Source organism: Stigmatopora argus, chromosome 12, assembly GCF_051989625.1.
Source record: "Stigmatopora argus isolate UIUO_Sarg chromosome 12, RoL_Sarg_1.0, whole genome shotgun sequence".
NCBI classification, from domain to species: Eukaryota; Metazoa; Chordata; class Actinopteri; order Syngnathiformes; family Syngnathidae; genus Stigmatopora; species Stigmatopora argus.
In genome coordinates, this window is record NC_135398.1 from 8006034 (window position 1) to 8032650 (window position 26617).

At 45.6% G+C, this 26617-nt stretch overlaps 5 protein-coding genes and 1 long non-coding RNA gene across 10 annotated transcripts; 3 read left to right on the forward strand and 3 right to left on the reverse strand.

The window, feature by feature from the left end:
- Nucleotides 1-411: 411 nt before the first annotated feature.
- Nucleotides 412-5269, forward strand: vcpip1 (valosin containing protein (p97)/p47 complex interacting protein 1). The gene is made up of 3 exons (XM_077616293.1): nucleotides 412-3587; nucleotides 3839-3925; nucleotides 4439-5269. The coding sequence occupies exons 1-3, from the start codon at nucleotides 1034-1036 to the stop codon at nucleotides 5017-5019; spliced, it is 3222 nt and encodes a 1073-aa protein (XP_077472419.1). The 5' UTR covers nucleotides 412-1033; the 3' UTR covers nucleotides 5020-5269.
- Nucleotides 5270-5331: 62 nt separating this feature from the next.
- On the forward strand, nucleotides 5332-8819 carry dusp28 (dual specificity phosphatase 28). 2 transcript variants are annotated; one of them, XM_077616276.1, is made up of 3 exons: nucleotides 5332-6724; nucleotides 7526-7918; nucleotides 8216-8819. In XM_077616276.1, exons 2-3 carry the CDS (start codon nucleotides 7574-7576, stop codon nucleotides 8360-8362), a joined length of 492 nt encoding a protein of 163 aa, XP_077472402.1. In that variant the 5' UTR covers nucleotides 5332-6724; nucleotides 7526-7573; the 3' UTR covers nucleotides 8363-8819. The 2 variants fall into 2 exon arrangements, with proteins under 2 accessions (XP_077472402.1, XP_077472401.1); XM_077616275.1 differs by lacking the exon at nucleotides 5332-6724 and adding an exon at nucleotides 6743-6912 and having other exon boundaries at nucleotides 8216-8818.
- Nucleotides 8820-9380: 561 nt separating this feature from the next.
- On the reverse strand, nucleotides 9381-14647 carry proca (protein C (inactivator of coagulation factors Va and VIIIa), a). Its single transcript, XM_077615796.1, has 9 exons — nucleotides 14493-14647; nucleotides 13760-13870; nucleotides 12654-12811; nucleotides 12241-12265; nucleotides 12056-12166; nucleotides 11145-11285; nucleotides 10940-11058; nucleotides 10410-10527; nucleotides 9381-9994 (listed from the first exon to the last, which is right to left on the reverse strand). Exons 2-9 carry the CDS (start codon nucleotides 13842-13844, stop codon nucleotides 9417-9419), a joined length of 1335 nt encoding a protein of 444 aa, XP_077471922.1. The 5' UTR covers nucleotides 13845-13870; nucleotides 14493-14647; the 3' UTR covers nucleotides 9381-9416.
- Nucleotides 14648-15623: 976 nt separating this feature from the next.
- On the forward strand, nucleotides 15624-18718 carry LOC144085941 (uncharacterized). Of its 3 annotated transcripts, XR_013304299.1 has the most exons (8): nucleotides 15638-15652; nucleotides 16224-16390; nucleotides 16574-16659; nucleotides 17852-17968; nucleotides 18033-18149; nucleotides 18214-18330; nucleotides 18395-18511; nucleotides 18574-18718. XR_013304299.1 is itself a non-coding variant. In XM_077615639.1 (5 exons), the coding sequence occupies exons 1-4, from the start codon at nucleotides 15639-15641 to the stop codon at nucleotides 18440-18442; spliced, it is 315 nt and encodes a 104-aa protein (XP_077471765.1). In that variant the 5' UTR covers nucleotides 15624-15638; the 3' UTR covers nucleotides 18443-18511; nucleotides 18574-18718. The 3 variants fall into 3 exon arrangements, 1 of the variants encoding a protein (XP_077471765.1); XR_013304300.1 differs by lacking the exons at nucleotides 18214-18330; nucleotides 18395-18511; XM_077615639.1 differs by lacking the exons at nucleotides 17852-17968; nucleotides 18033-18149; nucleotides 18214-18330 and having other exon boundaries at nucleotides 15624-15652.
- A 51-nt stretch (nucleotides 18719-18769) lies between these two features.
- LOC144085942 (uncharacterized) lies at nucleotides 18770-20822 on the reverse strand. Its single transcript, XR_013304301.1, has 4 exons — nucleotides 20729-20822; nucleotides 19630-19703; nucleotides 19404-19549; nucleotides 18770-18848 (listed from the first exon to the last, which is right to left on the reverse strand). It is a non-coding gene; the product is annotated as an uncharacterized LOC144085942 (long non-coding RNA).
- A 1137-nt stretch (nucleotides 20823-21959) lies between these two features.
- Nucleotides 21960-26234, reverse strand: saga (S-antigen; retina and pineal gland (arrestin) a). 2 transcript variants are annotated; one of them, XM_077615976.1, is made up of 16 exons: nucleotides 26118-26234; nucleotides 25988-26043; nucleotides 25336-25396; nucleotides 25218-25262; nucleotides 24950-25149; nucleotides 24511-24570; nucleotides 24380-24447; nucleotides 24168-24309; nucleotides 24017-24101; nucleotides 23706-23775; nucleotides 23503-23640; nucleotides 23356-23433; nucleotides 23109-23123; nucleotides 22622-22674; nucleotides 22527-22536; nucleotides 21960-22455 (listed from the first exon to the last, which is right to left on the reverse strand). In XM_077615976.1, the coding sequence occupies exons 2-16, from the start codon at nucleotides 26033-26035 to the stop codon at nucleotides 22329-22331; spliced, it is 1200 nt and encodes a 399-aa protein (XP_077472102.1). In that variant the 5' UTR covers nucleotides 26036-26043; nucleotides 26118-26234; the 3' UTR covers nucleotides 21960-22328. The 2 variants fall into 2 exon arrangements, with proteins under 2 accessions (XP_077472102.1, XP_077472103.1); XM_077615977.1 differs by having other exon boundaries at nucleotides 22622-22689.
- Between the last annotated feature and the right edge of the window lie 383 nt (nucleotides 26235-26617).

Here is a 26617-nt window from a genome sequence, read left to right on the forward strand (position 1 = left end):
ACATTGCAAAAACACTTGGAACCACATTTTATACAATAGCTTTCATTTATGATGTTTTTAGGCAATTCACCTATGCGTCTAGTAAGTGCAGCATGGATAATAAAAAGGTAAAGGGCATTTTTGTTTTTTTCTGATGCTTACAAGAAATATCAATTAGATCCAGGTTGCCATGGCAATAATGTTCCGCTTTCCCAATACGGTGACCTCTTGAGGACGAATAGGTAAAGCGCACTCCGACATTCCTGCTGAGTAGCTGTCCCCCCAAAAAATACTAGTTACGCCGACTACACACATTCATAATGAAAATAAATCGAAAATAAAATGATAACTGCCCTGGTTCTTTAATTTTTTTCCAAACGTAACAAAGTCGCGTTTGGTGACGTCACAGTCCTGTTGCCAAGTGAAAGGAGGTTCAAAGGAAAACATCGCGCTCAAGCTAAGTTAGCTTAGCTCGTTTCCTGTTCGCGTCAGGCAAAAAGACAAGATAATGCGGCGGCGCGTGGGTTCAGGTAGTCACTCGACTGGATTGCTGGGCTTTTTCCGGCAAGTGGAGGACCGTGCTTCGCCGCAGCTAAAAAAATAAATAAAAATAAAATCTCCAAACGAACACCAGCGCGACTTTTCACTTCCTGATGTAACGAAAGGCGGTCACGGCGCGTTGCATTGTGGCCAATGTAGGCAGAATCCTGCGAAAGTCGTCCGCCCCCAAAGTGCCCGGGTCGATTAGCTATTCCCTCGAGGGTCTCAACCCCCGGGGTCGTTGTAGTTTTCTCCTGGGAGCGCAAAGGGAGTATTTGTCCGCGGAAGCGTCTTGTTTGGACGACGCCACGCCGACGTCCGACTACGAGTCCCGCTATGCCCCGCCCGTCCGCCCGTCGTGACGCCACTTGTTTGGTCAGGCTCGAGCAAAACAGCCGCTTCCGTGTTGTTTTCGTTTTGCTAGCAGCCTTCCTTCCTCTACCGCCGGCCATGAGCCCGGCGTCTTTGTGAAGCCCCCCCAAACGGTTCCGAGCGAGCGCCACCTCGTCACGATATGTCGCTGATGCAGAGCTCCAAGAAGAAGGACAAGCGCATTCTTTCGGCCACCTGCCCGGACCCCAAGTGTCGGGCGAGCCTGTTTTTTCCGGCTCACGGCTCCGTTAGCATCGAGTGCACCGAGTGCGGCCAGCGGCACGAGCAGAGGAACCTGCTCAACGTCCAGGAGGTGACCGAGCCGGATGCCGTGCTCCACAACCTGCTGCGTAACGCCCTTCTGGGGGTCACGGGCGCCCCGAAGAAAGGCACCGAGCTGGTCAAGGTGATGGGACTGTCCAACTATCACTGCAAGCTGCTCTCCCCGGTTTTGACCCGCTACGGCATGGACAAGCAGAGCGGCAAAGCCCAGCTGCTGAGGGACATGAACCAGGGCGAGATGTTCGACTGCTCGCTGCTGGGCGACCGCGCTTTCCTCATCGAGCCGGAGCACGTCTCCACCGCGGGCTACGGCAAGGACCGCTCGGGGAGCCTGCTCTACCTCCACGACACCCTGGAGGAGATCAAGCGGGCCAACGGCGACCGGGAGTGTCTGATTCCCGTGCACGTGGACGGCGACGGCCACTGCCTGGTCCACGCCGTGTCGCGAGCGCTGGTGGGCCGCGAGCTCTTCTGGCACGCCTTGCGGGAGAACCTCAAGCACAACTTTCAGCAGAACCTGGAGCGCTACAAGGCGCTCTTCCAGGACTTTGTGGACGCCGCCGAGTGGGAGGACATCATCAACGAGTGCGACCCGCTCTTCGTGCCGCCCGAGGGCGTCCCGCTGGGACTGCGCAACATCCACATCTTCGGGCTGGCCAACGTCCTGCACCGCCCCATCGTGCTGCTGGATTCGCTGAGCGGCATGAGGAGCTCCGGCGACTACTCGGCCACCTTCCTGCCGGGCCTGGTGGACGAGGAGCGCTGCCGGGCCAGAGACGGCCAGCTCAACAAGCCCATCTGCATCGCCTGGAGCAGCTCGGGACGCAACCACTACATCCCGTTGGTGGGCGTCAAGAACGCCGTGCTGCCCAGGCTGCCCGCCCACCTGCTCCCCAAGGCCTGGGGGGTCCCGCAGCAGCTCATCGCCAAGTACGTCAAGCTGGAAGCGGACGGCGGCTGCGTCATCGGCGGCGACCGCAGCCTGCAGGACGGCTACATCGCGCGGCTGGTGGGCGCCATGGAGGAGGTCTTCGTGGAGAAGCACGGCGTCCACCCGGCGCTGGTGGCCGACATGCACCAGTGGGTCTACCGCCGCACCGGCGTGGTGGGCGTCCAGCCCGAGGAGGTGACCGAGGCGGCCAAGAGGTCGGCGGCGGAAAACCGACTGCGTCGCTGCCTGCTCTGCGGCGCTCTCTCGGAGCTCCACGTGCCGCCCGACTGGCTGGTGCCCGGCGGCAAGCTCTACGAGCTGGCCAAGTCCACGCACGGCCAGCTCCGCCCCGACAAGAACTACAGCTTCCCGCTCAACCGCGTGGTCTGCTCCTACGACCCGAGGGCCGACGCACTGCTGCCCGACTACGAGCTCAGCTCGCCCGACGCCTGCAACTGGTGCCGCGGCACCTCGGTGCGCCGCCTGGGGCCCGACGGCCGCGTGCTCTACCTGGACGGCGACCGCACCGCCACGCGCTCGCTGGGCGGCAAGTGCGGCTGCGGCTTCAAGCACTTCTGGGACGGCAAGGAGTACGACAACCTGCCGGAGGCCTTCCCCATCACGCTGGAGTGGGGCGGACGCGCCGTCCGCGAGACGGTGCACTGGTTCCAGTACGAGGACGATCCGGCGCTCAACAGCAACGTGTACGACGTGGCCACCAAGCTGGTCACCAAGCACTTTCCCGGCGAGTTCGGCAGCGAGCTCCTGGTGCAGAAGGTGGTGGACACCGTCCTGCGCCAGACCGCCAAGAGGAACAGTTCGGAGCAGGCGGACGAGGGGGCCCGCGCCCGCCGCCCGCCGGACCCGCCCGGTAAAATCATCCTGACGGGGCCCAAGGCCAAGACGCTCCACAAGGAGGAGCTGACCGCCAGCCGGGCCGAGCGCAGCCTCCGGCGAAGCATCGGCGAGCGGGCCTCGCTCTCGCAGCGCCGCCGCACCGAGCCCGAGTCGGAGGAGCGCTCGCCGGAGACCTCGGCTCCGTCCTCGGCGCCGCCCACCCCCGCCAAGTCTTCGACGCCCGCGCCTCCGGCCCCCTCCGGCGGAGAGAAGAAGATCCGCGTGAGCGCCGCCGACGGCAGGACGGCCACCCTCACCCTGGGGCCCCGCGCCTCCTTCTCGGACCTCCGTCGTAGCATCTCCGAGCACTTGGGGGTGGCCCCCGACCGCCAGTGCATCCGCTACGGATTCCCCCCCAGGGAGCTGCCGCCGCCCGCCGCCGGTCACGAGGACGAGCCGGTGGCGCTGCGGCACGGCGACCGGGTCAACCTGGAGATCCTAAGAGACCCCGAGGACTGCGGTACGGCCGCCCCGGCGACCGTGGCCAAGATCCCCGAGCCGCACGTTCCCGCCGAGGTGGAGCGAGAGCTCGGGGAAGGCGTGGACCTGGAGATGTCCTCGCTGTGTCTGCTGGCGACGTTGATGGGTAAGGAAATCCGTTTTTAGTGGGAATCGCTTGAAAAATAAGCTCATATTGACTTTGTCGCCCGTCGCAACATGGACCCCCTGCGGCCATGTTGGTCAGAGCGTGAATTGAAATGAGTTTACCACTCATAGACCTTCATTCCATTTGAAGTGGGAGGGTTGGCAGGCAGCGAAGTGACTCGTTCCCAATTATCGCCGCCCTTCCAGTAAATGAGATAAATCTGTTTAATGACATTTTGAATGCCTATCCAGGCGAGGACGTGTGGACGTACGCCAAGAAGCTGCCGCACCTGTTCCAGCGTGGCGGCGTCTTCTACAACATCGTCAAGAAAGACATGGGTACGTAATGGCACGATAAAATATGTTGATGGCAGAATTCAATTAAATCGGTAATTATATTCATTTAGAATTATGACCAATTGTAGGATCTATCATTTTTGCTCTATAAATTGAAATATAGAGTAACAATGTCAACAGAAATAGTATTAAAAATAATAACAACAGAAATACTCAGAAAATCTAAATATGAAATATAATTGATAAAATGTTTTGGAAAAAAATGAAACAATTGACATTTTGAGTATAGAGAATGATTAAAGTTTTGTTTTCATCTCTTAACTTGTTTGACTTGGACTTTTGGCGACGTAAGGTCTGTATGACCACAAAAGTGCACTTGGCGACAAGTTTTTTTTCTGCGCTTTTGATGATGTTAAGCTTGCTTTCTGTGCCAATTGCTATATTTTTTTGTCTGAACCTAAAAGACCCAGCTTTGTTCTTTGGGACCAGAATATATCAAAAGGAAGGCGGGGTCATTTGAGGACTGTCTGTATAAACAACTGTTTGTGTGTTTAGGCCTGATGAACGGGAAGCACTGCACGCTGCCCCACCTGACGGGTCGGACCTTCGTTTACAACGCGGCGGAGGCCCGCGTGGAGCTGTGCGCCGACACCGCCGGCCACTTCGAGGTGCGCGCCGATGTGGAGGACCGCGTCAAGGAGGCGCTGGCCCAACTACGCTCGGAGGCCTCGGGGGAAGGCGGCGCCGGCGTACGCAAAAAAGAGCGGCCGCACGCCATCCGGGCTTTTCAGGGAAAAGGCCACTCGCTGGGTGGCGGCGGCGGCGGCGGCGAAGCCCGGCCGATCACCCGCCAGCACAGCGCCGGAGCGGACCTCGGCGTGTGCTCGCCCGAAGTCCCAGAAGACGGCGGACGCCGGCCGGTGCGCGTGGCGCCGGGCTTCGTGACGGTGAAGGACGGCGGGGGGCCCGACCCCGCCCTAGTGGAGCAGCAGCGCCGCGAGCTGCAGGAAATGGTCTCGTCCATCCAGGCTTCGGTGGAGCGCCAACTGCGGCGCCAACCCGCCCCCAAGACGGAGGACGAGGACCAGATGGAGAGCCAGGACGGAGAGCGGGCCGAGCCCATGGACCACTCATGATCTCCACCTTCGCCGCCACCCGCAGATGGAATCAAACGCCATTCGGGGTCGTGGGATCGGGGCGCGCGTGCCACTTGAGAACTTTTCGGCCGCCATAGATGGTGATCGACGGAGTCGCTCTCAAAGTGAACTTTTACCATATTAACCGCATAGAAATTTTGGCAAAGTACCGCGTCCAACACTCAAATTAAGAAAACACATCAACAAACTCGCTACCGTTCTGAATTCTTTAACATTTTTCCAAAATTAACTCATCTGCTGCCGTTAGGACCGGAAGCGGCCCGTTCGTTCATTCGCCGCTTCCGGTCCAAACGGCTTGGATGTCATCCGCCGTCAACGTCGCTTTGCTCAGTGAAGGCCGTTCGAGGAATTCAAGTGGCGTGCACGCTTTATGCATTTTTTTGTGACATAGTTGCGCTTGGGTTTTAACACAAGGCGAGCTCTACGTTACTAAATCTGACACGTAATGGACACGTGCAACGTAGTGAAACGCGTCTCAGGCGTCAAGTCCCACGTGAGATGTGGGAAGTCAGCACGCTAAATTGCAAGCAAATTAGTAATCGAAGCTTTAGAGGTTAAAAAAAAAGCAGATGCTTTTTGAATCTGGCAACAAAAAGGCGCAACCGTTAAGGCTTTAATGTTGCTGAGGTCTCGGCCATGCGAGAGAAATGTTCATTTTTGCACATTTAAAGGCAATTTCCAGAAAAGAGAAGTCAGAATTTCTGGAAATGTCTCGCCATGTTGGGTGTGGCAAAGTCAAGCAAAAAAAAAAATGACAGGATGAGATCTACGGCAGGGTATTCAGGACACACAAAGAAAAAAAAGAAGTGGCTTATATCATAATGTCATATTACTATGACTAATTTCGCAATATTACGAGAATTTACGTGTACGGCGAAATATGGAATTAAATTCCTAATACTGCGTTACTTTATGTAATGTTGGGTGAAAGAACACCAATTCTAAGTAGGAAGAAGTGGAAATATTCTGAGTCATTATATTACGTACGACTTTATTCTTGTAATATCCCGACTTTAAAGACTATTCTTTCTTTGTGTGGCCTCAATACTCCGTCGAAGTGATGAGGAAAATGAAAAACTGAGTTATTGATTTTTTCCCTAGGTTATGTCGTCACACGCAAACATTAAAAAATGGCAAATTAGCTCAACGGCTGCCATTGACAGCAGCAAACGTCCGATCCAAATCCATGACTGAGAAAGACGATGTTCTTCTCTTGATTTCTTTTCTTTTTTTTTCCTTTTGGGCTGGCTCGGACAACAACGTTAATTGGCCTCAGTTGAATTCCTGTAAATATTTAATGAGGCTCGGAAGGAAACGTTGTTTTGCGACGTTGCAAACTCTCTAAAACATTCTAGAAAAGTCACTTGAAATTGAATTTCCTTTTAGCCGACGACAACAAAAACTCATTTCATCCTTTTGCTGTTTGCACGTGTGGGGATTTTCCAATAAAAATCACATTTCTTTCACTCGTTACTTCATTATTACTCATTGTAGAGACTATACTAATCCTGAAAATATCCAGTTTTCCCTCCTAAATCAGGCGGATTTTAGGACCCTGAGAGCGGCAGCTTTTCCACCAATTGGAACTCGGAGAGCTGCAGCTTTTCCACCAATTGGAACCCGAGTCGGCGGTGACGTCACTTGGGCGACAGGAAGACCCAGAAAGACCTCCCAAAATAGAAAGGTAAGCACGTGAGTTGTCTTTTGCTCTGTTGCGTTCTTTCCAACGTCCTTTTTTAGTCATTTTGCCTATCAATTGTGATGACAACTTTCTGGCTAAAGTTCAGTCACGTGATGGTTATACAGTTTTTTTAAATTTGTATTTCTATTGATATTCATTTTAACACGTTTTGGGGAAATGCTTTACTGCAGGTGAGTCCAAAATGTTTGCATACCCCTGCTTAACTATACTTGACTTGGATTGAGAACAATGCTTAAAATGGGATTTATCTTGCCATTTTAATGAGTCGATACTCAATCCGTTTTAGTTATTGTTTTGATTCGGTATTTACAACGAATGTTCTAGCATTGATTAGTGGTGGCCAATCCATTGTTTACCTATGGCCTGACCTCTGACCTGTCACTGACTGGCGACCAGTCTGTCATTTTTCCGTTTCGCTCTGTGACAACTGCTGACCAATCCATCGTCATTGACTGATTCATTTATTTGCTTACTGATATCTTTAGACCAGATAGTTGTTTTTCCATGCCTCAATATTCGCGACCTATAAGTGACCTGGGATTAACTGGCAACCGGTCTGTCATTTGTCATACAACTGGCGACCAATTCATTGTTATTGACTGAAAACCAGCCCGTTGGTCCGTCTGCATTCACCTGTCACGTTTTTGTACCCCGAGATTGACCGACGACCCATTGATGGGTGACCCAGGATTGGGAACTCATTATCTGCCATTGACGGCCATAAACGATGAGTTACGCAAGATAAAACGAGTAACCGCTTTTTGTTGTTTGCAAAAATCCAAGGCCACTCCGCGGTGTTGGATTCCCACCTGCGAAAGGACGAGGAAGACCATGCTGCGTCTGTGCGAGGTGACCAGTCAACTCTTGATCAGCGATGCGCGATCGGCCCGCAACGGCGAGCTGCTCCGACGGGAGGCGGTCACTCTGTGCGTCAACGTGACGCGGCGCCAGCCCTTCCCAGAGTCGCACGTGGCCGGCCTGCGCGTGGCCGTTAGCGACCGACCCGACGAGGACCTTTACCCGCATTTGGACGCCTGCGTCGACGCCATCCACGGGGAGGCCCAAAACGGCGGCCGCTGCCTGGTCTACTGCAAGAACGGACGGAGCCGTTCGGCCGCAGTCTGCGCCGCCTACCTCGTGAAGCATCGTGGCTTGGCGTTGGAAGACGCGCTTCAGGTGAGCAGTCCTGCACCAAATAGGACAAAAGCTAGCATTTTTGTTCTGAACCTGCTCAATTTCATTTTGTCAAAAGTTTTGGGCAGAAAAAAATTGAACCTCTGGTTGGTGTTTTCACTATTGACATGAAATTTGTTAGCTTTATTTGTCATAATAGTGCGGACTCAGTGATCAGGGATTTGGCCATTTTGTTTTGAAGTCGCTCTTACACCGGCTAAAGAAAATAGTCATTTGAGTTTTGTCCATTGGAAATTGGGTATGATTATTGGCCTGATGATATTTTTTTTTGGTACCCAGAAAGTGAAGGGCGCCCGCCCTGTAACTGCCCCCAATCCGGGCTTCCTGGTTCAGCTGCAGCGATACGAAGACTATCTGAGGAAGAGTTCAGCATCGCCCCACCAGAGCACAACATCTGACGGCGCCCCCTCTGCTCTGCAAAATTGAGTGAGTCGATGAGCATTTTGAAGGTTGTTATTGTAGTTGTCGTTCTTTTTAACGTCCGATTGTGGTGGAGGAGAAAATTTTTGGAAAATTAAAATTATTCAAGCTGATTTGGACATTAAACGTAGGGAGTAAATGATCATTATTTTATTGGCAAAAATACGATTAAATGAAAAAAAACTTTTAGATTTAAATTTAAGGAATTTTGATTAATTTTATTTAACAAATACTTATGTTTCATCATTATTGACGTATAACATAGTTTTTTAAACCTATTTAAAATTATACTGATTGCACACATTTTCAATTTATTTAATTTTAAAGAATGTGTTCATTATAAAACGATTTACATTTTAATTTTCCTTATTTAAAATGGTTTGTTTAGTGTATATATCATTCAATGTTTTTTTAAGGAACCACTGGTCATATTTCAAACTTTTTGAATGCAAGGACTTTTAAAAAAGTTAGTTTTAAAGATGAATTTCCTGCCATTTCATATATTTACTATATATATTTGTGTGTGTGTGTATGTATATATATATATATATATATATATATATATATATGGATGTATGTATCTATGTATATGTGCATATGTATATGTGCATATGTATATGTGCATATGTATATATGTATATATAGGTGTATATATGTATATATGTGTATTTATATGTATATATGTGTATATATATATATGTATATATATGTATATGTGTGTATATAAGTGTGTATATATGTATATATATATGTATGTATATATGTATATATGTGTGTATATATATGTATGTATATATGTATATATATATATATATATATATATATGTATATATGTGTATATATATGTATATATGTATATAAATGTGTGTGTGTATATATATATATATATACACACATACACATTTCTCTCTCCATCTCAAATAAAAAAGAAAGCGGGTGCAAAAGAAAGGTGACATAAATTGGCAGGACGAGACGCTAGTGGACTAGCGTGGTTGGCGGCGCCGAAAGCGTGAATAAAAAGATGTGAAGCGGCACGTGGAGTAGTTTATTGAAGCACCCTTTAGGGTTGCGGCGGGTGCGCGCTCTGCTCCCAGTCCCGGCGCACGCTGTCGATCCACTCGTTGTAGTTGGACACCTTGGTGTAGACGCCCAGCTTGTCTCCGCGCCCGCATCCCTCGCCCCAGGAGACCAGGCCCAGCAGGAACCAGGTGCCGGCGTACCGCGTGACCATGGGTCCGCCGCTGTCGCCCTCGCAGGCGTCCATGCTGCTGCCCAGGATCCCGCCGCACAGCATGTTGTCGGAGATGTTGTGCGACATGTGGGCGGCGCACACTTGACGCTCCACCAGGGGCACGTGGATGACATTGAGCGCCGAGCTGAAGCGCCGGCTGTCCGCCTTCTCCTTGCCCCAGCCCGTCACCACCGTGTCTGTCCCGTTGCGGTGGAGGACGCGCTCGGCCAGCGCGCGGCTGGGCAGGCACGCCGGTAGGATGTAGTCGGAGAGCGGCACCGGGGCCTCCAGGCGCAGGAGCGCGATGTCGTTGTCCACCGTGGTGCTGTCGTAGTTGGGGTGGGGGAAGGCCTTCACCGTTTTCAGCATCACCTCCGTGCCCTCGTCCCGGAAACGCTCGTAATCGCCTGAGGACCGTTTGAACAAATCTCAGTCCCTGGCGGACGGTCGGCTCGGCGAGCCACGTCTCCAAACTCAATTGGCCCACGGCAAATTTGGAAAATTGGAAAATGAGGAATGTGGACCACACAAGAAGCTTGAGTTCAGTTGCACTTCTTAGCTTCAGCACACGATGGAGCCAGTTACTTAAAGGAGCTATGAAATGCTGTCCATGTCCAGGAATAATTTTACACGTAGGAAATGAATTCGCTATTTGAATCTAGATTTTTTTCCCCTTTGTTATTCTACTTAAATCGATGCGACGGCCACTTTTTTCAGCAACCCTGGTGTCTGAATTGACAATGGTACTTCAGCTCAGCGATTCGGTTTGGAGCTTTTAAACGACGAGTGGCGAGCATTCGTCTCGCTTTTGAATCAACTCACCCAGGAAAACGCGGAACCGCAGGTTGTTGTCCAAGCAGTGGGCGGCGGTCAGGACCCAATTCTGGTCGATCAGCACGCCACCGCAGTGGAAACGGCCTTTGGCGTTCCGCAGCAGGACCTGCGCCACAATGCCGCGTCATTACTGAGAATTTTACTCATAAAAATAAAAAAATAACAATCTATATTTTTTCCCAATATGACCTGTTATTGGTTCAGTACCAGCCACATAGGTACACCAATATCCTAATTGGCAACAGGAGCCCAAAAAAAGGCATAGATGCAACAGTACCGGATAAAAACAAACAAACAAAACTCCCTTTTGGCACATAAAAAGTATTCCAGTATTAAAATGCACTTCGATGATCAAGTGCACCTATTCCAAAGATTGGGCTCCCTGTACAGGTCCATAAATCCCAACTCTCATGTCCTCCACTTTGGACGCCAGATCTTTATGGGGTGCAAACCTTTTAATGGCCAAAAATGGTATAAAAAAAAAAGTGTAATTTAACCACTTGTTTTTTTTTCCTCACCTGCCAAGGACTCTCACCCTTCTTGCCGACCTCCCCATTGACCACCCACGGCGTCAGGCCCTCGAGCTGCCTGGTGTAGGACGAGCGTCCGATCAGCAGCTGCCCGCAAGACGACCGACCTGCGGTCACACAATGATGACGTGAGGTGAGGCCCGTGGTTTAGATGGCACCGTTTTTTGGACATTTTTTTTTCGTGTGTGCTGACCTTTGGCCCGGCAACTCCTGCCGTCGTTTTGCAGTTTGTAGCCGGCGACGCAGCTGCACGTCCGCCTCAGGCCGTCCGCGCTTTCCGTGCACTCGTGGTCGCAGCCGCCGTTGTCCTCGCTGCAGTTGGTGGCCGTTTTAACTGAGGTGAGCGCAATCCGTCAGAAAGAGTGGGACTCATTGGCTGCTATTGACGCTGCTCGACGTCCAATTTGTTTGAAGTGAGAGGGCACCCTTAAAATCGTTGACTTTTACAATTTCTCGCACACAAGCCGCCCCCTGATTCACAATTTCACCTCCATTTTCATGGTTTTAATAGGAGGATTTTAAAAATGGTGGTATTTCTGAGATACTGCATAAATCAGATGCACATTATTAGGGTAAATATCAGATTAGATATAGATTTAATTCATCCAGTCGTGGTTGTTTTCTTAATGCAAAACAGAAAATAACCAACAAATCGTAAATGTTACTTTTCCGACATCTACTGGTGAAAAAGTATAGCAGGTGTTGTGCGCATTTAACCCATACCATTGATTCAGTCTTTTTTTGTTTGAGTTACAAATGCGTGAAAATACGGTCATCATAATTGCACATTACTATTTGTTCCAAAAACGTATTAACCAAACATTGAATAGTAGTTGTTAATAGTGCTGGGCAATTGTATCATCAGCAAAACGATTCGATCGACATTTTACGTGTCCTGTTCCTGCTGCAATGCAGATTTTGGCCAGCAGTCGGCGCCAAATTTGGACATGCTACAAAATGGGAATCATATGTCATTGTAGGACCACCAATCGGCCTCAAGATGACACTAACAATAATTGGCGAATCAGCTACCCTTCACACACAACATTGCAGTAATCCCTCGAATATCACGGACATTGTAGACCAGACATGGCTGGAACTCACCGTATTTGCAGTACTTGCCCTCGTATCCAGGGTGGCAGCTGCACGCGTAATCTTCCAGCATGTCCACGCAGTCCCCGTGGACACATTGGTTGCTGACGCACTGGTTCCCGTCTGAAAGGCACACACACACACGTGTTTCCATTCCCACAATGCTTTGCGTGACCGCTTGTGTCAGGGCGACTCACCTAGGTACACTGTCCAGAATTCCAGCTGGAAAAAGAAAGACACAGTCAGCCTCGATGCCTCTTGTTTTTGTGTATTCGTGTGCACACATTGTGTGTGCGTGTCACACATGAGTCATGCTAATTTCATATTTGATGTGACAAAAACTCAATTTTTTTTTCTTGGTTATCCGTAAAGCGTCAAGTTAGTACAACAGACAAAATGTTAAAAATTGAGCACTCGTATTATGAGGTACTCAGAGAAAACCCACGCATGTCCAGCGAGAACATGCAAACTATAGAGGAAAGTCCAAACTTGGTATAAGCCCTCGAACTAGAACTCTGAAATTGTATTCATGAAACATATGTATGGAAAAAAGTAAATGAGGGAAAATAGTTGCTTGCCCTCCAAATGAAGGATGGCAAGATGGCCTTACCGTTGCCTCTCGAACCTGGAAGATCTCCCTGGCCTCCTCAAAGTTGCACGTCTCCTCCACGCACTCACGTTCCAGAGACGCCGGCTTGAGCTCCTCCAGGAAGGAGTTGGCGCGGCGCGAGCGCAACAGCATGTGCGCCCGCGGCGCTTCCGAAAACACTGAGGAGAAGAACGTGGTCAAGGCCTCCTGAGCCAGTGTTCGAACGAATGGGGCTACTTTGTCCAAGTTAGCTCCAGGGCAGCCATTATCGTATCGTATTCTCATTTAATATTTTTGGCGCGTAACTTATTGCTTCAATTGGTTAGTGGTAAAAAGGCACTATAAGATAAATGATTACTTATTTATGGATTATTTGTTTATTTTCTGAAGCGCTTTGTCCTCACTAGGGTAGAGGGGGGTGCTGGAGCCTATCCCAGCTAGAGGCAGGGGACACCCTGAATCGGCGGCCAGCCTACCATGCATGTTTTTGGTATGTGGGAGGAATCCGGAGTACCTGGAGAAAACCCAAACATGCCCCGGGGAGAACATGTAAACTCCACACAGGTGGACCAACCTGGATTTGAACCCAGGTCTCCAGACGCGCTAACCACTCATGCCGCCGGGTCACCTTTTTTGTTTATTATTTAGTTTTATTATTTCTTGACTATTTATGTTTGTTTGTTGTTGTTATTCGTGCACCTCCCTACTTTTTAATGTTGTAGACTATTATTTTATATCATGTTGACTGTTTATTTATTTATTGTTATTTGTGCACTTCCCTACTTTTTTATGTTGTAGACTACTTTATGTATTACTTTATATTATTTGGACTACTTATTTATTTGTTTTTTTGTTGTTATTTGTGCACTTCCCTATTTTTTTGTGTTGTAGACTACTTTATGTATTACTTCATATTATTTGGACGACTTATTTGTTTCTTGTTGTTATTATTTGTGTACTTCCCTACTTTTTTTATGTTGTAGACTACTTTATGTAGTATTACTTTATATTATTCGGACTACTTATTTTTTATTATGATTATTTGTTTGTTTGTTTGTTGTTGTTGTTATGTGTGCACTTTGTGGTGAAGCATTAAATCTCATTATATTTCAATTCAATTCACTCACCTGATAGGCTGAGCGAGGACGCCGCCCACAGGGTCAGCGTCAGGCCGGCGCAGACGCTCGGGTGGAGCGCTCGGACTAAAAACATGGCCGACCGGGTGACTGGTGGGTGACCTTAATGCCGGCCAAGTGAGAAAACGTTGAAAACACGCTGGGAGAAAGCAGGCTTAAAATTGTATGACACGGCTACATAAGAAAATTAAAAATAAAATGAAGATAAAAAAATAATTTATGATTAACAATAAACATCGTGGCTCTATAGTCTACATATTTGGAAAAAGTTAAATAATAAAACAGTAAAAAAATAATCGTTTTGAAAGAAGTAAGTTCGACTTAACTCCATTATTGAAAAGAGTAAACTATTGCGCATTAACTTAATTAATTTAGATGAATACTCAATTAATATGACAGTTATTTTAAATTGAAAGTGTTAAATTTAGGTTTTTACAGAATGCGATTAATCACCATTAAAACGGAGACATTACCCAGGCCTAAAAAAATATATGCCAATTCAATTTAAAAAAAACAAAATAAGGCCCACACGTATTTGGCTAAAGCCTTTGCATAATTCGGGCTAACAACTTGCGCTCCTGTTTTTGCTAGCCCGTTAGCTAAAGTGAATAAGCAGCATCATATTTCCACCGGCCCTCCGATAAATTTGCGTCTCCACCCCTGATCTAAACCGACTTGAATAAAATGGTTCACTTTGCTCGACGTCCAAACTCCATTCACTTACTTGCTGGCGTCGGTGGCGTTTTGCTGGATTTTCGATGGCGTTTCGATGCACTTTTGATGTGTTTTGATGTCTTTGTGTGTTTGTGGCGTGTCAATGAGTTACTAGCGATGTTTACTGAGAGTCCACAGTCCTACCGACCTGACTGCACTTCACGTTCAGATATTTTCCCAAATCTCTCCTTTCCCGATCAATGCACAACCATGCACACTCAGACCCATACCTAGGGGCAATTTGGAGTGTCCAATCAGCCTACCATGCATGTTTTTAGAATGTGGGAGGAAACTGGAGTACCCGGAGGAAACCCGCACAGCCCCAGGGAGAACATGCAAACTCCACACAGGTGGTCGTGACCTGGATTTGAACCCAGGACCCCAAAGCTGTGAGGCCGACGCGCTAACCACTCGCTCCACCGGGCCGCCGTTGTGTGTTTTCATATTTAAGCATTTAACTGATCACATTTTTGCCATTATTTGTTGCCAGGGTCAGAACTGACCATACCTGTCAACCTCTGCCGATAACTGCCCTTATAAATGATTATGATTCCCCTTACAAACCCCCCAAAAACCTTACAAACACCGTACGAGTCGTACGACTCGTACGGTGTTTGTAAGGTTTTTGGGGGGTTTGTAAGGGGAATCATAATCATTTATAAGGGCAGTTATCGGCAGAGGTTGACAGGTATGGAACTCTACCTGCTTTCACAAACAGAGCTACCAAACTGTATCTGTATCGAGCTGCACAAGCAGATATACGTATCCTAAATAATATTTCAATTGTATGAGGTTACGTATGTGTATGTATGTGTCCCATCTGTAGCTGCAGTAAAGGTTTTATAGCCATAAAATAGTTATTGAGGGTTGGATTGATTCAGACGTAGCAATACTGAAATCGTAGATGTGAAATGCACAAAAAAATACTACATTGTTTTCATAATAACGTGTATTAGTCCAATATACGTTATTATGAAGAAGAAGAAAAAAGTATTTTTTCCGTGTCTATTTTTAATACGCATCCGAAGTCAGAGTTCAAATGGCTGCCATTGTGTAAAATGGTGGATGAGCCAGGAGCTAGTAAGGCAGTGGTTCGCAGAACAGCTCAGAAGTGACGATTTACCGAAGAAAGACCTGATAAAGCGCTTACAGGACGATGCAGCGCATTCGGTACGTTGTTATTTGGGATTTCTTAGTCCCAGTTGTCATTTAAATGCTTCAATATGAAAACACATCTGGAAGCAGTGCAACCAGGGGGAAAAGCAATAAAAGGAAGCTAACAGACAATTATTTAATAAGTATTGATGGACAAAATATAATATATGATTCAGATATTTCTTAGGCCAGCAGAGAAGGCCCTGATGGCCCGCCACTGTTTAAATGTCTAGAAGTAAAAAACAAACACTAAAGTGCATGTCATCACAATGTTCATAATGTGCAATACTGTATTTTAAAGGATTAAAGCCCAACCCAAAAATATTTACAGCTCCCCCCACTAACTAATGCACGTTATGATGAAAACAATGTGGGTTTTTTTAAGTATGAATGCCCAATCAACACGTATTTGCTGCCCCGCCCCCGCCCCACCCACTGACTAATGCATGTTATTATGAAAACAATGTATTTTTTTTTTAAGTATTAAAGTCCAACCCAAAAGCATTTACGCCCCCCCCCACACACACTGACTAATGCACGTTATTATGAAAACAAATTATATTTTTTGTGTGTGTCTTTTTAATAGGCGTGGCCGAGGTCACAGTTCAAATAGCCGACGTCAAACCCCAAGATGGCTGATGGGCCAGGAGGCTGCCAGGATGCTGCACGGTCGTGCACTGCAGAGCAGCTCAAAAGTGACGATTTGCCGAAGAAAGCCTGACAAACTTCTCACAGGACGATGCAGCACATTCGGTACGTTGTCGTTTGGGGATTTCGAAGCCCCAGTTCTCGTCTTAAGAGTGATAAGAGCATGACTCGTTGACGTGATGTAGCCCCATGTGTGTGCAGACAGCAAAATGTTTGCAAACAAATTGGCTACATTGCGTTACCGATCGCTCTTTGATTAAAAAGTAATCATTCCATTGTGTGTTTCAGTCCCTCAACGAGCACAGACTGCTGGGAAACATCAAGAATGTGGCCAAAACGACCAGAAAGGGGCATCTTGTCGACGCCATAACAAAGTGAGTCATTTTTAAATAGTTCCAATTTTCTCTATCCGTGTAATATTTAAACGTCAGCGTTCAGTATTCAAGGCTTTGCGCAATTGTCTCGTTTTATCATACATTCAACTTTTGAATGAAAACACTAACTAGGTTGGTGTTTTTTTAAATAGCAAAAACCTGTGGATAAGTCACCCACACAAATGCCATTAGTGGACGTGTAAGGAATAAACAGTAATCCCTCGATTTTCGCGGTTAATGTAGACCAGACATGGCTGCGATAAATGAAAAACTGTAAAGTAGGGTCATCCCTATTGAATTTAATTTAAAAAATACTATAGTGGCAAGTGTAGGAGTAGTTTCTGCTTGTGAGTTTCACATCTTTCTGAACTTACAAATAATAATCAAACGTAGGCTTTGTCATCATCATTGACTCGACAAAAGCCTAATTGTCATCATACCCAGATAACTGCGTATGATGAAATTGGTAATTGAAATAAAATAAAAATTCTGCCATGTAGTACTAACTGTGCACTCAAATAGATTCTATACTTTTACCCCGTTAACTTTCTTAAAGACCTCAGGGCTTGGACTGTTTCATTTTTAGTTTTAAATATGTTTTTGACAAAACCTAAGAACATTTATTCAACAATAGTGCATTTTTGACTCATTTAAACATTTTTTTCCTCGGCATAAGAGAAAGACAGACGCTTTTTGGATATTTTTTTTTTAAGAATGCATTTGAAATAATTGACTGAAAAACTCAAGGCAGAAGTAGGATTTATTTATTATTTTCATGTAATTTGTACCTTGTGGGCCCCTGTCCAGTGTGTTTTTTTATATTTCCCACCACATCAACATCCTGATTATTTGTTTGTGGAGGAAAACATGAAAAATAGATGTTTTAGTCTCTCTGCAGCAGACTAAAAGAAAACCAGACCATCAGGAGTGTCTAATATTGCCTTTTGATGTTTTATAGAAAAAAAAGCTAAATGTAGGAATTTTTTAGTTAAATTTGACTTGATTAGGCCCTAGTCTGTATTTCTTTATGTAACTTAATCTATCCTGCCTATGTTGATAGCCTGACGCATCCCCTCATTTCTCGGTGTTACGCCAGAACCTATCTCCAAACTTTTTCAAAATAAAACGTAAGACCTTGTGAATTGTTTTTTTACTTAACTTTGTGTATTGACCCTTTTTTTTTGTTTTCCAGAATTCCACAAGGGGGACAAGGTTTCCTGCCTATGTACAGATAGGCTGACGCACCCCCACGTTTTTCGGTGCTGGTGGTTACGCGAGAACCTATCTCCAAACTTTTTCAAAATAAAAGGTAAGACCTTGTGAATGGTGTTTTACTTAACTTTGTGTATTGACCCCTTTTTTTTGTTTTCCAGAATTCCACAAGGGGGATGAGGTTTCCTGCCTATGTACAGATAGTCTGACGCACCCCCACGTTTTTCGGTGCTGGTGGTTACGCGAGAACCTATCTCCAAACTTTTTCAAAATAAAAGGTAAGACCTTGTGAATGGTGTTTTACTTAACTTTGTGTATTGACCCCTTTTTTTTGTTTTCCAGAATTCCACAAGGGGGACCAGGTTTCCTGCCTATGTACAGATAGTCTGATGCACCCCCACGTTTTTGGGTGCTGGTGGTTACGCGAGAACCTATCTCCAAACTTTTTCAAAATAAAAGGTAAGACCTTGTGAATGGTGTTTTACTTAACTTTGTGTATTGACCCCTTTTTTTTGTTTTCCAGAATTCCACAAGGGGGACCAGGTTTCCTGCCTATGTACAGATAGTCTGACGCACCCCCACGTTTTTGGGTGCTGGTGGTTACGCGAGAACCTATCTCCAAACTTTTTCAAAATAAAAGGTAAGACCTTGTGAATGGTGTTTTACTTACTTTTGGGTATTAACCCCCCTTTTTTCTTCCAGAATTCCACCTGGTGCCAAGGAGAGTTTCTTTGTCCATTTGAAAATGGATGAAGGCAGAACTGAATTTTTAAAAATGCTGGAGGGCCTGCGCGAACCTATCTCGAGAGCCTGTTTTTCTATGTCAAAATAAAAGCTTTTAAATGTATACATGTGTTTGTCTTTAACAAAAAATGCAAGTAACAATCCAAGTTAAAAAAAATATTTACAGTTAAACATACTTAATTGGCATTACATTGAAATGTTAGTGTAGCCAGTCTTTTCTCCAGTTTGTCCACCTGTAGACATAAGACATTTTAGTTAAAGGTTCACAAAACAACTTTTACACTTATAATTATTTTTTGTAAAGTACATTAGAAAATAAAATTGAGCTGGGGGAATAAACACTTAGAAGAAAAAAATAGAAAAAAAGCTGGGGGAATAAACACTTAGAAAATAAAATTAGGAAAAAAAAAAGGGTAAATAAACTTAGAAAAGATGGGAGAATAAACAGAAAATAAAATTAAATAAACAGGGTATATACACTTAGAAAAGCTGGGGGAATAAAAAAAACTAACTTGGGGTACATACACTTAGAAAATAAAACTAAAAAAAAAGCTGGAGGAATAAACACTTAGAAGATAAAATTAGAAGAAAAAAATGGGCAATAAACACTTGGAAAAGAAAAACTGGAGGAATAAAAACAGGCTATAAACACTTGGAAAACAAAAACTGGGGGAATAAAATTTGAAGAAAAAAACAGGGCCTAAACACAGAAAATAAAATTAGAAAAAAAAACTGGGGGAATAAACACTTAGAATTCCTGCTCTAACATTAACTGAGATCCTTCTTACCTTAAAGATTTAGTCAAAGAGCTGTGGAAATGATTGGACAGTGAAACATCACCATGATGATTTAGGCTTTTATTTAATTTGGATTTTCAGAAGTACAGAGACACCATATGATTCAAGTGGGCAACTTGCGAGGAAGATCTCTCAGGCTGTTGCATGCAAAAAAAATAGCAAAAGTTAGAATATATAGAGACTGGAGATTCAACTTTTTTTTGGGGGGTACTTTTACCATGATCTGGCCCAGTCTCCTCTTCTGTAACCTCAAGAGTGCTCTAGGCATGCTAGAAGAGCTGCATCTTGGTGCTAAACAGGGAAAAAATAGCACACCAAAAGAAGCATAAGTTAGCATATACAGAGCCTGGAGATTCAACAGATAGGCTTAGTAGTTTTTTTTTAGGGGGGAGTAGTTTTATCTTGATGCTAAACAGGGAAAACTTGATTTAACCAAGGTATTTGGGGGTTGCCAAAAAACTACAGGATAGAGAAATCTTACAAGAAATTTAATAATCAAAATAAAGAATGAAATGGTCAATATTAGAGTGGAAAACAGATTTTTTAAAATATATTTATTTTTAGATTTTACTAAATGCTTTTTGAACTAAAAACACAAAAAGGAAAAAATGGGTTAAAAAATTGCAATTAGTGATTTAAAGGGGAAATGACAACATATAATATACATGTATAATCTTCATTTGAATTTGATCCTAACAGAAAGTCGGCACTCATGATTTACTTTCTCGGGCCGCACAAAATGACGCGGCGGGCCAGATTTGGCCCCCGGACCGCCGCTTTGACACCAGTGAGCTAGGAGAAAGTTGGCTTAATAGTTTTGTATATGGCGATTAAATATACAGACTGACGTTAACAGCTAGGAGAAAGTTGGCTTAACAGTTTTGTATAAGTGATTTTTTTTGTAAAAACAGAACAATTACAAATCGACAACGGGTGTTTACCACCCGCAATGAAAACTATCATTACATAAAACACAACCGGAATTAAATCATGCCTCTGGATGTTATTCTAGAGTGAGCATTTACCCAGCAAACTGTCAGTTGATGACTCTGCGTTGTTTGATTAAATTTAAAGTCTTGCCACACGACTCAATAATGGAGAAAAAAACGGACAACATACTTTTTAAGTCAAATCGTGACGCTAACGCTAATGCTAACTAGTAACATACGGCACACAAACTTAAATGGCCGACGTTGTGTTAAACCTGGCATTAAACTAAGAGATTTGTTGGCGTTTGGGGCTCAATTGATTGCTGAAAAATCTCCCGATAGCGTGATTAAAACGCATTTAGGCCCGTGAATTGCTCTACTCCTTACCTCGATGGAGTGCTCATCGACAGGCAGCGTGGAAAAAGCCTTCCAAAAGGAACGGTCACTGCGCATGCGCTTAATTAAATCAGCTACGTCGACAATATTCTACAATCTGGGCGTGGTTACGCCTATTGTCGACGTAGCTGAGTTAATGATATGAGAGACATACTGTTTTAAAAACAGTATGTCTCTCATATCATTTTCTGAAGTGCTTTATCCTCACTTGGGTCGCGGGCAGGGCCTGGAAAATATACATTTGGTGTCAGCAAGATAAATACATTTAATTTAGGCCGCAGAAATTCAATACTATATTTACATTTTCGCTGTAGAAATCAAGAATTGAAAATATTACAATATGTCTAATTCCAGTTTTTAATATTTTGCAAATCAACAAAAGAAAATCGCTAAGTTTCAAGGATTTTTTATCACATTTAGCTGCCTTGATCATTGAGTTCTGACATAGAGGGGGCACACCGTCTAGAAGTCGCTCAGGGGAGCAAAATTCCTCAGTACACCACTTTAAGGAATTAATCAAAATACATTTCAATAATTGGGCGAAATTTATATTGAGATGGAAAAATGCGAGCAGGCATGTTTTTGGGCACATGCATTTGCAAATTTCTCGCACACTACGGAAAATGGCTGAGGAAAATTATTAAAAATAAATCTGGGTCGGCGATCAATAATTGATCATTTTTTTGGCATAAACAAAAAATATATTTACATCATGAATGCCCAATTGAAAATAAATTCATGGCAATATACTGCAATAATTTTCTACCAATTATTTATTGCCGACCCCTGCTCGCGGGGGGCGCTGGAGCCTATCTCAGCTGACTTCGGGCCAGCCAAAACAACCATTCACGCTCACACTAATACCTAGGGGCAATATAGTGTCCAATCAGCTTACCATGCATGTCTTTGGAATGTGGGAGGAAACAGGAGCACCCTGAGAAAACCCAGACAGGCCTCGCGAGAACATGCAAACTCCACATATTTGGACCGAGATGGATTTGAACCCAGGTCCCCCCCAATGTGAGGCGCTAACTACTCAGCATGCAAGCGAGAGGGAAGTGATGGTGCACAATTTATGATTTTAAAGAAAACTAACCATACAAATAATAAAAAGTTAGAAAACTGACAGTTTAGTTTGGGATAAGCTTTCAAGCTCAGGCTGTTTTCGAGAGAAATCCCAAAGATCATGTCATCACTGAACGGAAAGAAGTCAGTCTAACACTGCGGTGTTTAAGTGCTTTATTGGCCTCTTGATCTTATCAAATATCAAGCCAAGAACTGCAACAGTTAATGTGCTAAAGCTAACAACTAACACATTGGCTACCATTGACGGCGATAGTCAACAACTGGTCAAAAATGAAGATGAGCTTCCCTGTATTTTTTTGTCAAATGGCCAAACTATGGAAAGAGATCAACAACTTCCCTACTTTTCTACCACTTTTAGGATTTTTCACAAGCCTACTTGTTGACTGCCATTGACGGCGTTAAACGTCCAAAAATTGGATGTCTATCACCATCAAAGGCACAGAAATAAAATGAATACTAGTCATCCCGCCTTTAAGATCGGGTGTTATTAATCAACTAGCGTAGCTTATTTTTCTTTGGGCGCCATGTCATCGCCGCCCGACACATTTCCTTCCTCCTCATCGTCGTCGGCGATCATTCCTCGAAGGTACGATCGCTTAAACTCCTGGAAGACCAACTCCTCCTCCATTTCGCTTGACGCACAAAAGCACGTTAGACAAAGCAACAAACAAGCTAATATCGATGATGATAATAAACTATTTACCTTTCCTTGACTGTCGGCAAGAAGAAAAAGAAGAAGAGTATGAGATGTTTTGTAGGTTTTTTGTTTTTTTTTAAGAACATGTGGCGGAACCTGACCTGTGTCGGGTTTGGGGTGCATCAGTTTGAAGGGAAGCTCCAGTGAGACCTCACTGCCACACAAACAACTGATCAATATTTTATCATAAAGATATGCTTGGACCGGATTAAGCAATATTCACTTCATGTTTTGGTGTAAAACTAAAAACAAATAGTGGGCAAAACTCAATATTCTTCTCTATTCAACTCTTAACTTGTTTGTGTTGGTCTATTTTATACTTGCTAACAATTAACATTTTGGCTGTCTTTTAAAAAAAAAATGTTTTCATTTAATAGTATCAGTCACAAAAAAAGCCAGTTTCTTTTTGTGAGTTTGTCAGTGAAAAAAGCCAGTTTCTTTTTGTGAGTTTGTCAGTGAAAAAAAGAGGTCAATATTGGTAATAGATTGGGAGACGACAAAATCAAAATTTCTTTTCAGACTGATAGCTGACTTGAAATTTGGAAAAAAAAGTGGAAAGATGAAGTGTTTTTTAAGTGTGTTACTCACCTTGAACTCAATAGTCTGCAAGCGTTGGCAGCAAGTTAAAAAAGAGAGAAAAAAAACAGGCCCCCAATTTAGACAAGCATCCTTTCTTGTTTGATAAAAATGAAATAATTGACAGCAGTGGATGTCCAATCTACTTGAACTGCGGATCCAACGTAATGAACATCTACTGGTTTTCCATTTTAAATCTATTGAAATCAGATTTTTTTTGCCCACATTTTTCTGTAATTTTTGTGTGTGAGCTACCAACCCTGCAATGATGAGTTTGAGCATCACCCTGTAGGACACCAAGATACCGAGAACCTCCTTCAGGACGCCCGGCTTGACGCTGCAACCAAAACCAATCGTCAACATCGGCGTCGGACGGCTTCGTCCGTCCCCGCCGAAGACGTCTCACACGCTGGACGAGGCCAAGTTGGTGTCCTCGTGCTTGAGCTTCCCGTCCAGGGCGATGCCCCGCCGCTCTCTATTGTTGGCCAACAGGGGAAGCAGGAGTACGTCTCGGCGGAGCGTGGTCCCCGCGGGCACCGTGTCCCTGACGGGGGACGGCAAGCGTCGGGTCTTTGGCATTTGGCGGGTCCGAGTCGGGACGCCACTCACCCTTCTTCGATGGCGACGCACTTGACGTAGCTGTCGTTGGAGTACAGAACCACCGTGGACACCTGATCCACTGAGGAAGACAACGCTGCTGTCAAACCCGCGGCCCGCGACCTCGTTTTGCGTTTCCACAAGAAACCTCATTTTAAGATCCCTCAATTCAAGGGTGCCAAACGCTTCATATATTAAAATGTAGTAACTTATTGACATTCAATGACTGTTCATTCAAGTGCTAGTCGTTCCAGTTCAATTTGACATCTATCACAGTCAATGGCGGCCAAAGAGTCAAGTAAAAAAAGAGGACGGCGGCCTACCGGAGATGATCACGTTTTTGACATTCTTGCTGGAGTTGTTGACCACCTCGAGGTGCAGCCTCATGGTCTCGCCGTGATAAAAGATCTGCAAACGTGGGCGAGAGGTCAAATGTGGCCACGCCTCCAGCACCCCGCCACGCACAGCACACACCTCTTTATCCAGCCGCGCCGTCACGTGCAGCGGCTGGTCCGAGATGGCGAAATCCCGAGAGATTTCCACCGGCCGGGGCACCGCTCCCTCCTGGCTCTCGGGGGCGTACTGCACCTTCCGGATCATCAGCTTGACTGAGCTCCTGGAGGGTGAAACCAACGCTTGGCGACGGGGCCCCAGGCGGTCCGGTCCCAAGACGCTCGGCCTTTTACCGTTTGTGGACTTTGGCGTCCTGAGCCTCGGCGCTGAACGCTTTCACCTCAAACTCCACCGCGCATTGCTGAGCGGGGCAGATGCAAAGGATTGTGGGATGCTAACAGACACAGTGTCAGGCGGGCGTTACCTTGCCTTCGTCGTGGGGCGCCGGTTGCATGGCGACCGAACAGGGCAAGTTGTCAGGGAACTGCGACGTAGAAAAACGGAAATGTGAAAAAAGTCATCAAACGCACAAAATGTGAACTTCTCGGGGAAAAAGAATGCATTTCTGGATAAATTACAACTTTTGTGTTAGCGCATCGGCCTCACAGTTCTCAGATCGAAGGTTCGATCCCAGGTCTGGACCTTCCTGTGATTTCTGCCCGGTGCCCATAAGTGGCTGGGATAGGCTCCAGCACCCCTCCAACCCTTGCGACTTCCTTGTTGACATTTAACTCAAGTGGGCGTCAAACTCATCCGATATGGATATTCAAACTCGTCAGCTCATTGACATTCAATCCAAATCCAATTCAAAAAAATATTCTTATTATACATGGACAGTGCTGTGGTCAGTGTTTGGTGAGCACCTCAAAAAAGAAGGGGTGCGCGTCGTCACCCAGCTTGCGCAGCAGCTTGGCCTGCATGCGGGTGTGGACGCCCTGCTCCCGGTCTTGCAGGGGAGGGTACACCTGGCGGGTGGACAGATAGAGTTCGCGGCGGAAGGCGATGCCCATCACGTCCATGTCATCGCGGCCGTAGCGGAAGGTGCACGACACGGTCACGAACACTAGAGGGGGAGGGACAGCGTGGTCACGTGGCCATCCGAGCGCTCGTCGAGGACCTGCCAAGACTCACCTTTCCTCCCTTGGAGGGCATCGCGGTCGATCACGATGACGCCATCTAGGGAGGATTAAGGGGGACACGAGCGTCATCGCTTGGGGTGGCGGCTCGCTCGCCGTCTGCGTGGCCTCACCTACTGGATCCACCGAGTCCACGCGGTCCACAAAGTCCCGCCTACCCATGTACACTCCCACCTGGACACGAGACAGTTGAGTTGTGAACTCGCGGGTTCGAGAACATTTGGACCAACATTCACTAATGGTGATAGACGCCATATTTTGCGAGTATTTTTTTTTTAAATGGCTTACTTTACATTGTCTTATTTTAAGCAAAAAGGCCTTACTATACATGGTCTTGTATTTATTTCTTTTCTTTTTACAAAAAAAGTGGCTTACTCTACATGCTCAGTTTTTTTAAAGAAATAAAGCTTTACTATACATGGTGTACTTTTTTTTAAAAGAAAAAAGCCCTACAATACATGATCATTTTATTTTAAGCAAATAAGCTGTAAATTTAAGGCCTATTTTGAAGGGGGCAAAAGTCTTACTATACATGGTCCAATTTTTAAGGAAAAAGCCCTACTATACATGGTCATTTTTAATAAGTAAAAGCCTTGCTATACATGAAGTCATTCATTCATTAATTGTCCACCTGTCCAATATTAATTTTTACCTTCTGCCCAACTATCATCCATCCAACCATCACTCCATCCATCATCCATCCATTCTTTTGTCATCCATTCATCTATTCATTGCCCGAGATCCAACAGGTTGGCGTGACCTAACCGATTTGTCCTTGCAGATCTTCTTGAAGACTACATTCTTGGGGCTCATGACTCTACCTGGAAGACAAACGGAAAGCGGTCAATGGAGGCTCCGTGGATGCCGTGACAATGTCGCGATGACGCCGACTCACCCGGATGAAGACGAGGACGTTGAAGATGAAGACGATAAAAACGATGAGGCGCTACGCGGACACTCAACACCTCTATATGTGAAGGCCACGGGCTTCCCCCCTCCCGACAGCCAATGAAAACGCAAAGCGTGGCCACAGTGACTGCGCCTGTGTTGGCCACGCCTACCACGACCTCCCGTTAATGAACCATTGAGAGGATTGAAGCGTTTCGACCACGTCAGCAGCCATCGTCAGATTAGTCTGGCATTTTGTGTGTCCAATCACGTGGCTACTAAAAAGTTTTCACTGACTTCATCACTGGTAGACATCCAAACCATTCGAAGTAGGAGGGTGGTAGTGAATTAAATCATTCTCTGCGACCCTCCCACTTCAAATGGTTTGGAGGTCTATTACTACCATTGGCATCATGTATGTGTCTTATGGCTGCTTGTTTAGAACCAAAAGACATGCATTATTATTATTATTGTACAGTGCATGGTTCTCTGTTTACATTTTTTTGT

What these genes read in the sequence shown, in the direction of transcription:
- vcpip1 (XM_077616293.1), top strand. Translation starts at nt 1,034, where the DNA reads ATGTCGCTGATGCAGAGCTCCAAGAAGAAGGACAAGCGCATTCTTTCG. An exon ending in TCTGCTGGCGACGTTGATGG is followed by an intron (nt 3,588 to 3,838) that starts GTAAGGAAATCC and finishes ATGCCTATCCAG; the next exon opens with GCGAGGACGTGTGGACGTAC. An exon ending in CATCGTCAAGAAAGACATGG is followed by an intron (nt 3,926 to 4,438) that starts GTACGTAATGGC and finishes TTGTGTGTTTAG; the next exon opens with GCCTGATGAACGGGAAGCAC.
- dusp28 (XM_077616276.1), top strand. Translation starts at nt 7,574, where the DNA reads ATGCTGCGTCTGTGCGAGGTGACCAGTCAACTCTTGATCAGCGATGCG. An exon ending in CGTTGGAAGACGCGCTTCAG is followed by an intron (nt 7,919 to 8,215) that starts GTGAGCAGTCCT and finishes TTTGGTACCCAG; the next exon opens with AAAGTGAAGGGCGCCCGCCC.
- proca (XM_077615796.1), bottom strand. Translation starts at nt 13,844, where the DNA reads ATGTTTTTAGTCCGAGCGCTCCACCCGAGCGTCTGCGCCGGCCTGACG. An exon ending in GTCCTCGCTCAGCCTATCAG is followed by an intron (nt 12,812 to 13,759) that starts GTGAGTGAATTG and finishes TCTTCTCCTCAG; the next exon opens with TGTTTTCGGAAGCGCCGCGG. An exon ending in TCCAGGTTCGAGAGGCAACG is followed by an intron (nt 12,266 to 12,653) that starts GTAAGGCCATCT and finishes TTCTTTTTCCAG; the next exon opens with CTGGAATTCTGGACAGTGTA.
- LOC144085941 (XM_077615639.1), top strand. An exon ending in AGGACGATGCAGCACATTCG is followed by an intron (nt 16,391 to 16,573) that starts GTACGTTGTCGT and finishes TGTGTGTTTCAG; the next exon opens with TCCCTCAACGAGCACAGACT. An exon ending in CTTGTCGACGCCATAACAAA is followed by an intron (nt 16,660 to 18,394) that starts GTGAGTCATTTT and finishes TTTGTTTTCCAG; the next exon opens with AATTCCACAAGGGGGACCAG.
- saga (XM_077615977.1), bottom strand. Translation starts at nt 26,035, where the DNA reads ATGAGCCCCAAGAATGTAGTCTTCAAGAAGATCTGCAAGGACAAATCG. An exon ending in CGCCCCACGACGAAGGCAAG is followed by an intron (nt 24,448 to 24,510) that starts GTAACGCCCGCC and finishes TGCCCCGCTCAG; the next exon opens with CAATGCGCGGTGGAGTTTGA. An exon ending in CGGCGCGGCTGGATAAAGAG is followed by an intron (nt 24,102 to 24,167) that starts GTGTGTGCTGTG and finishes CCACGTTTGCAG; the next exon opens with ATCTTTTATCACGGCGAGAC.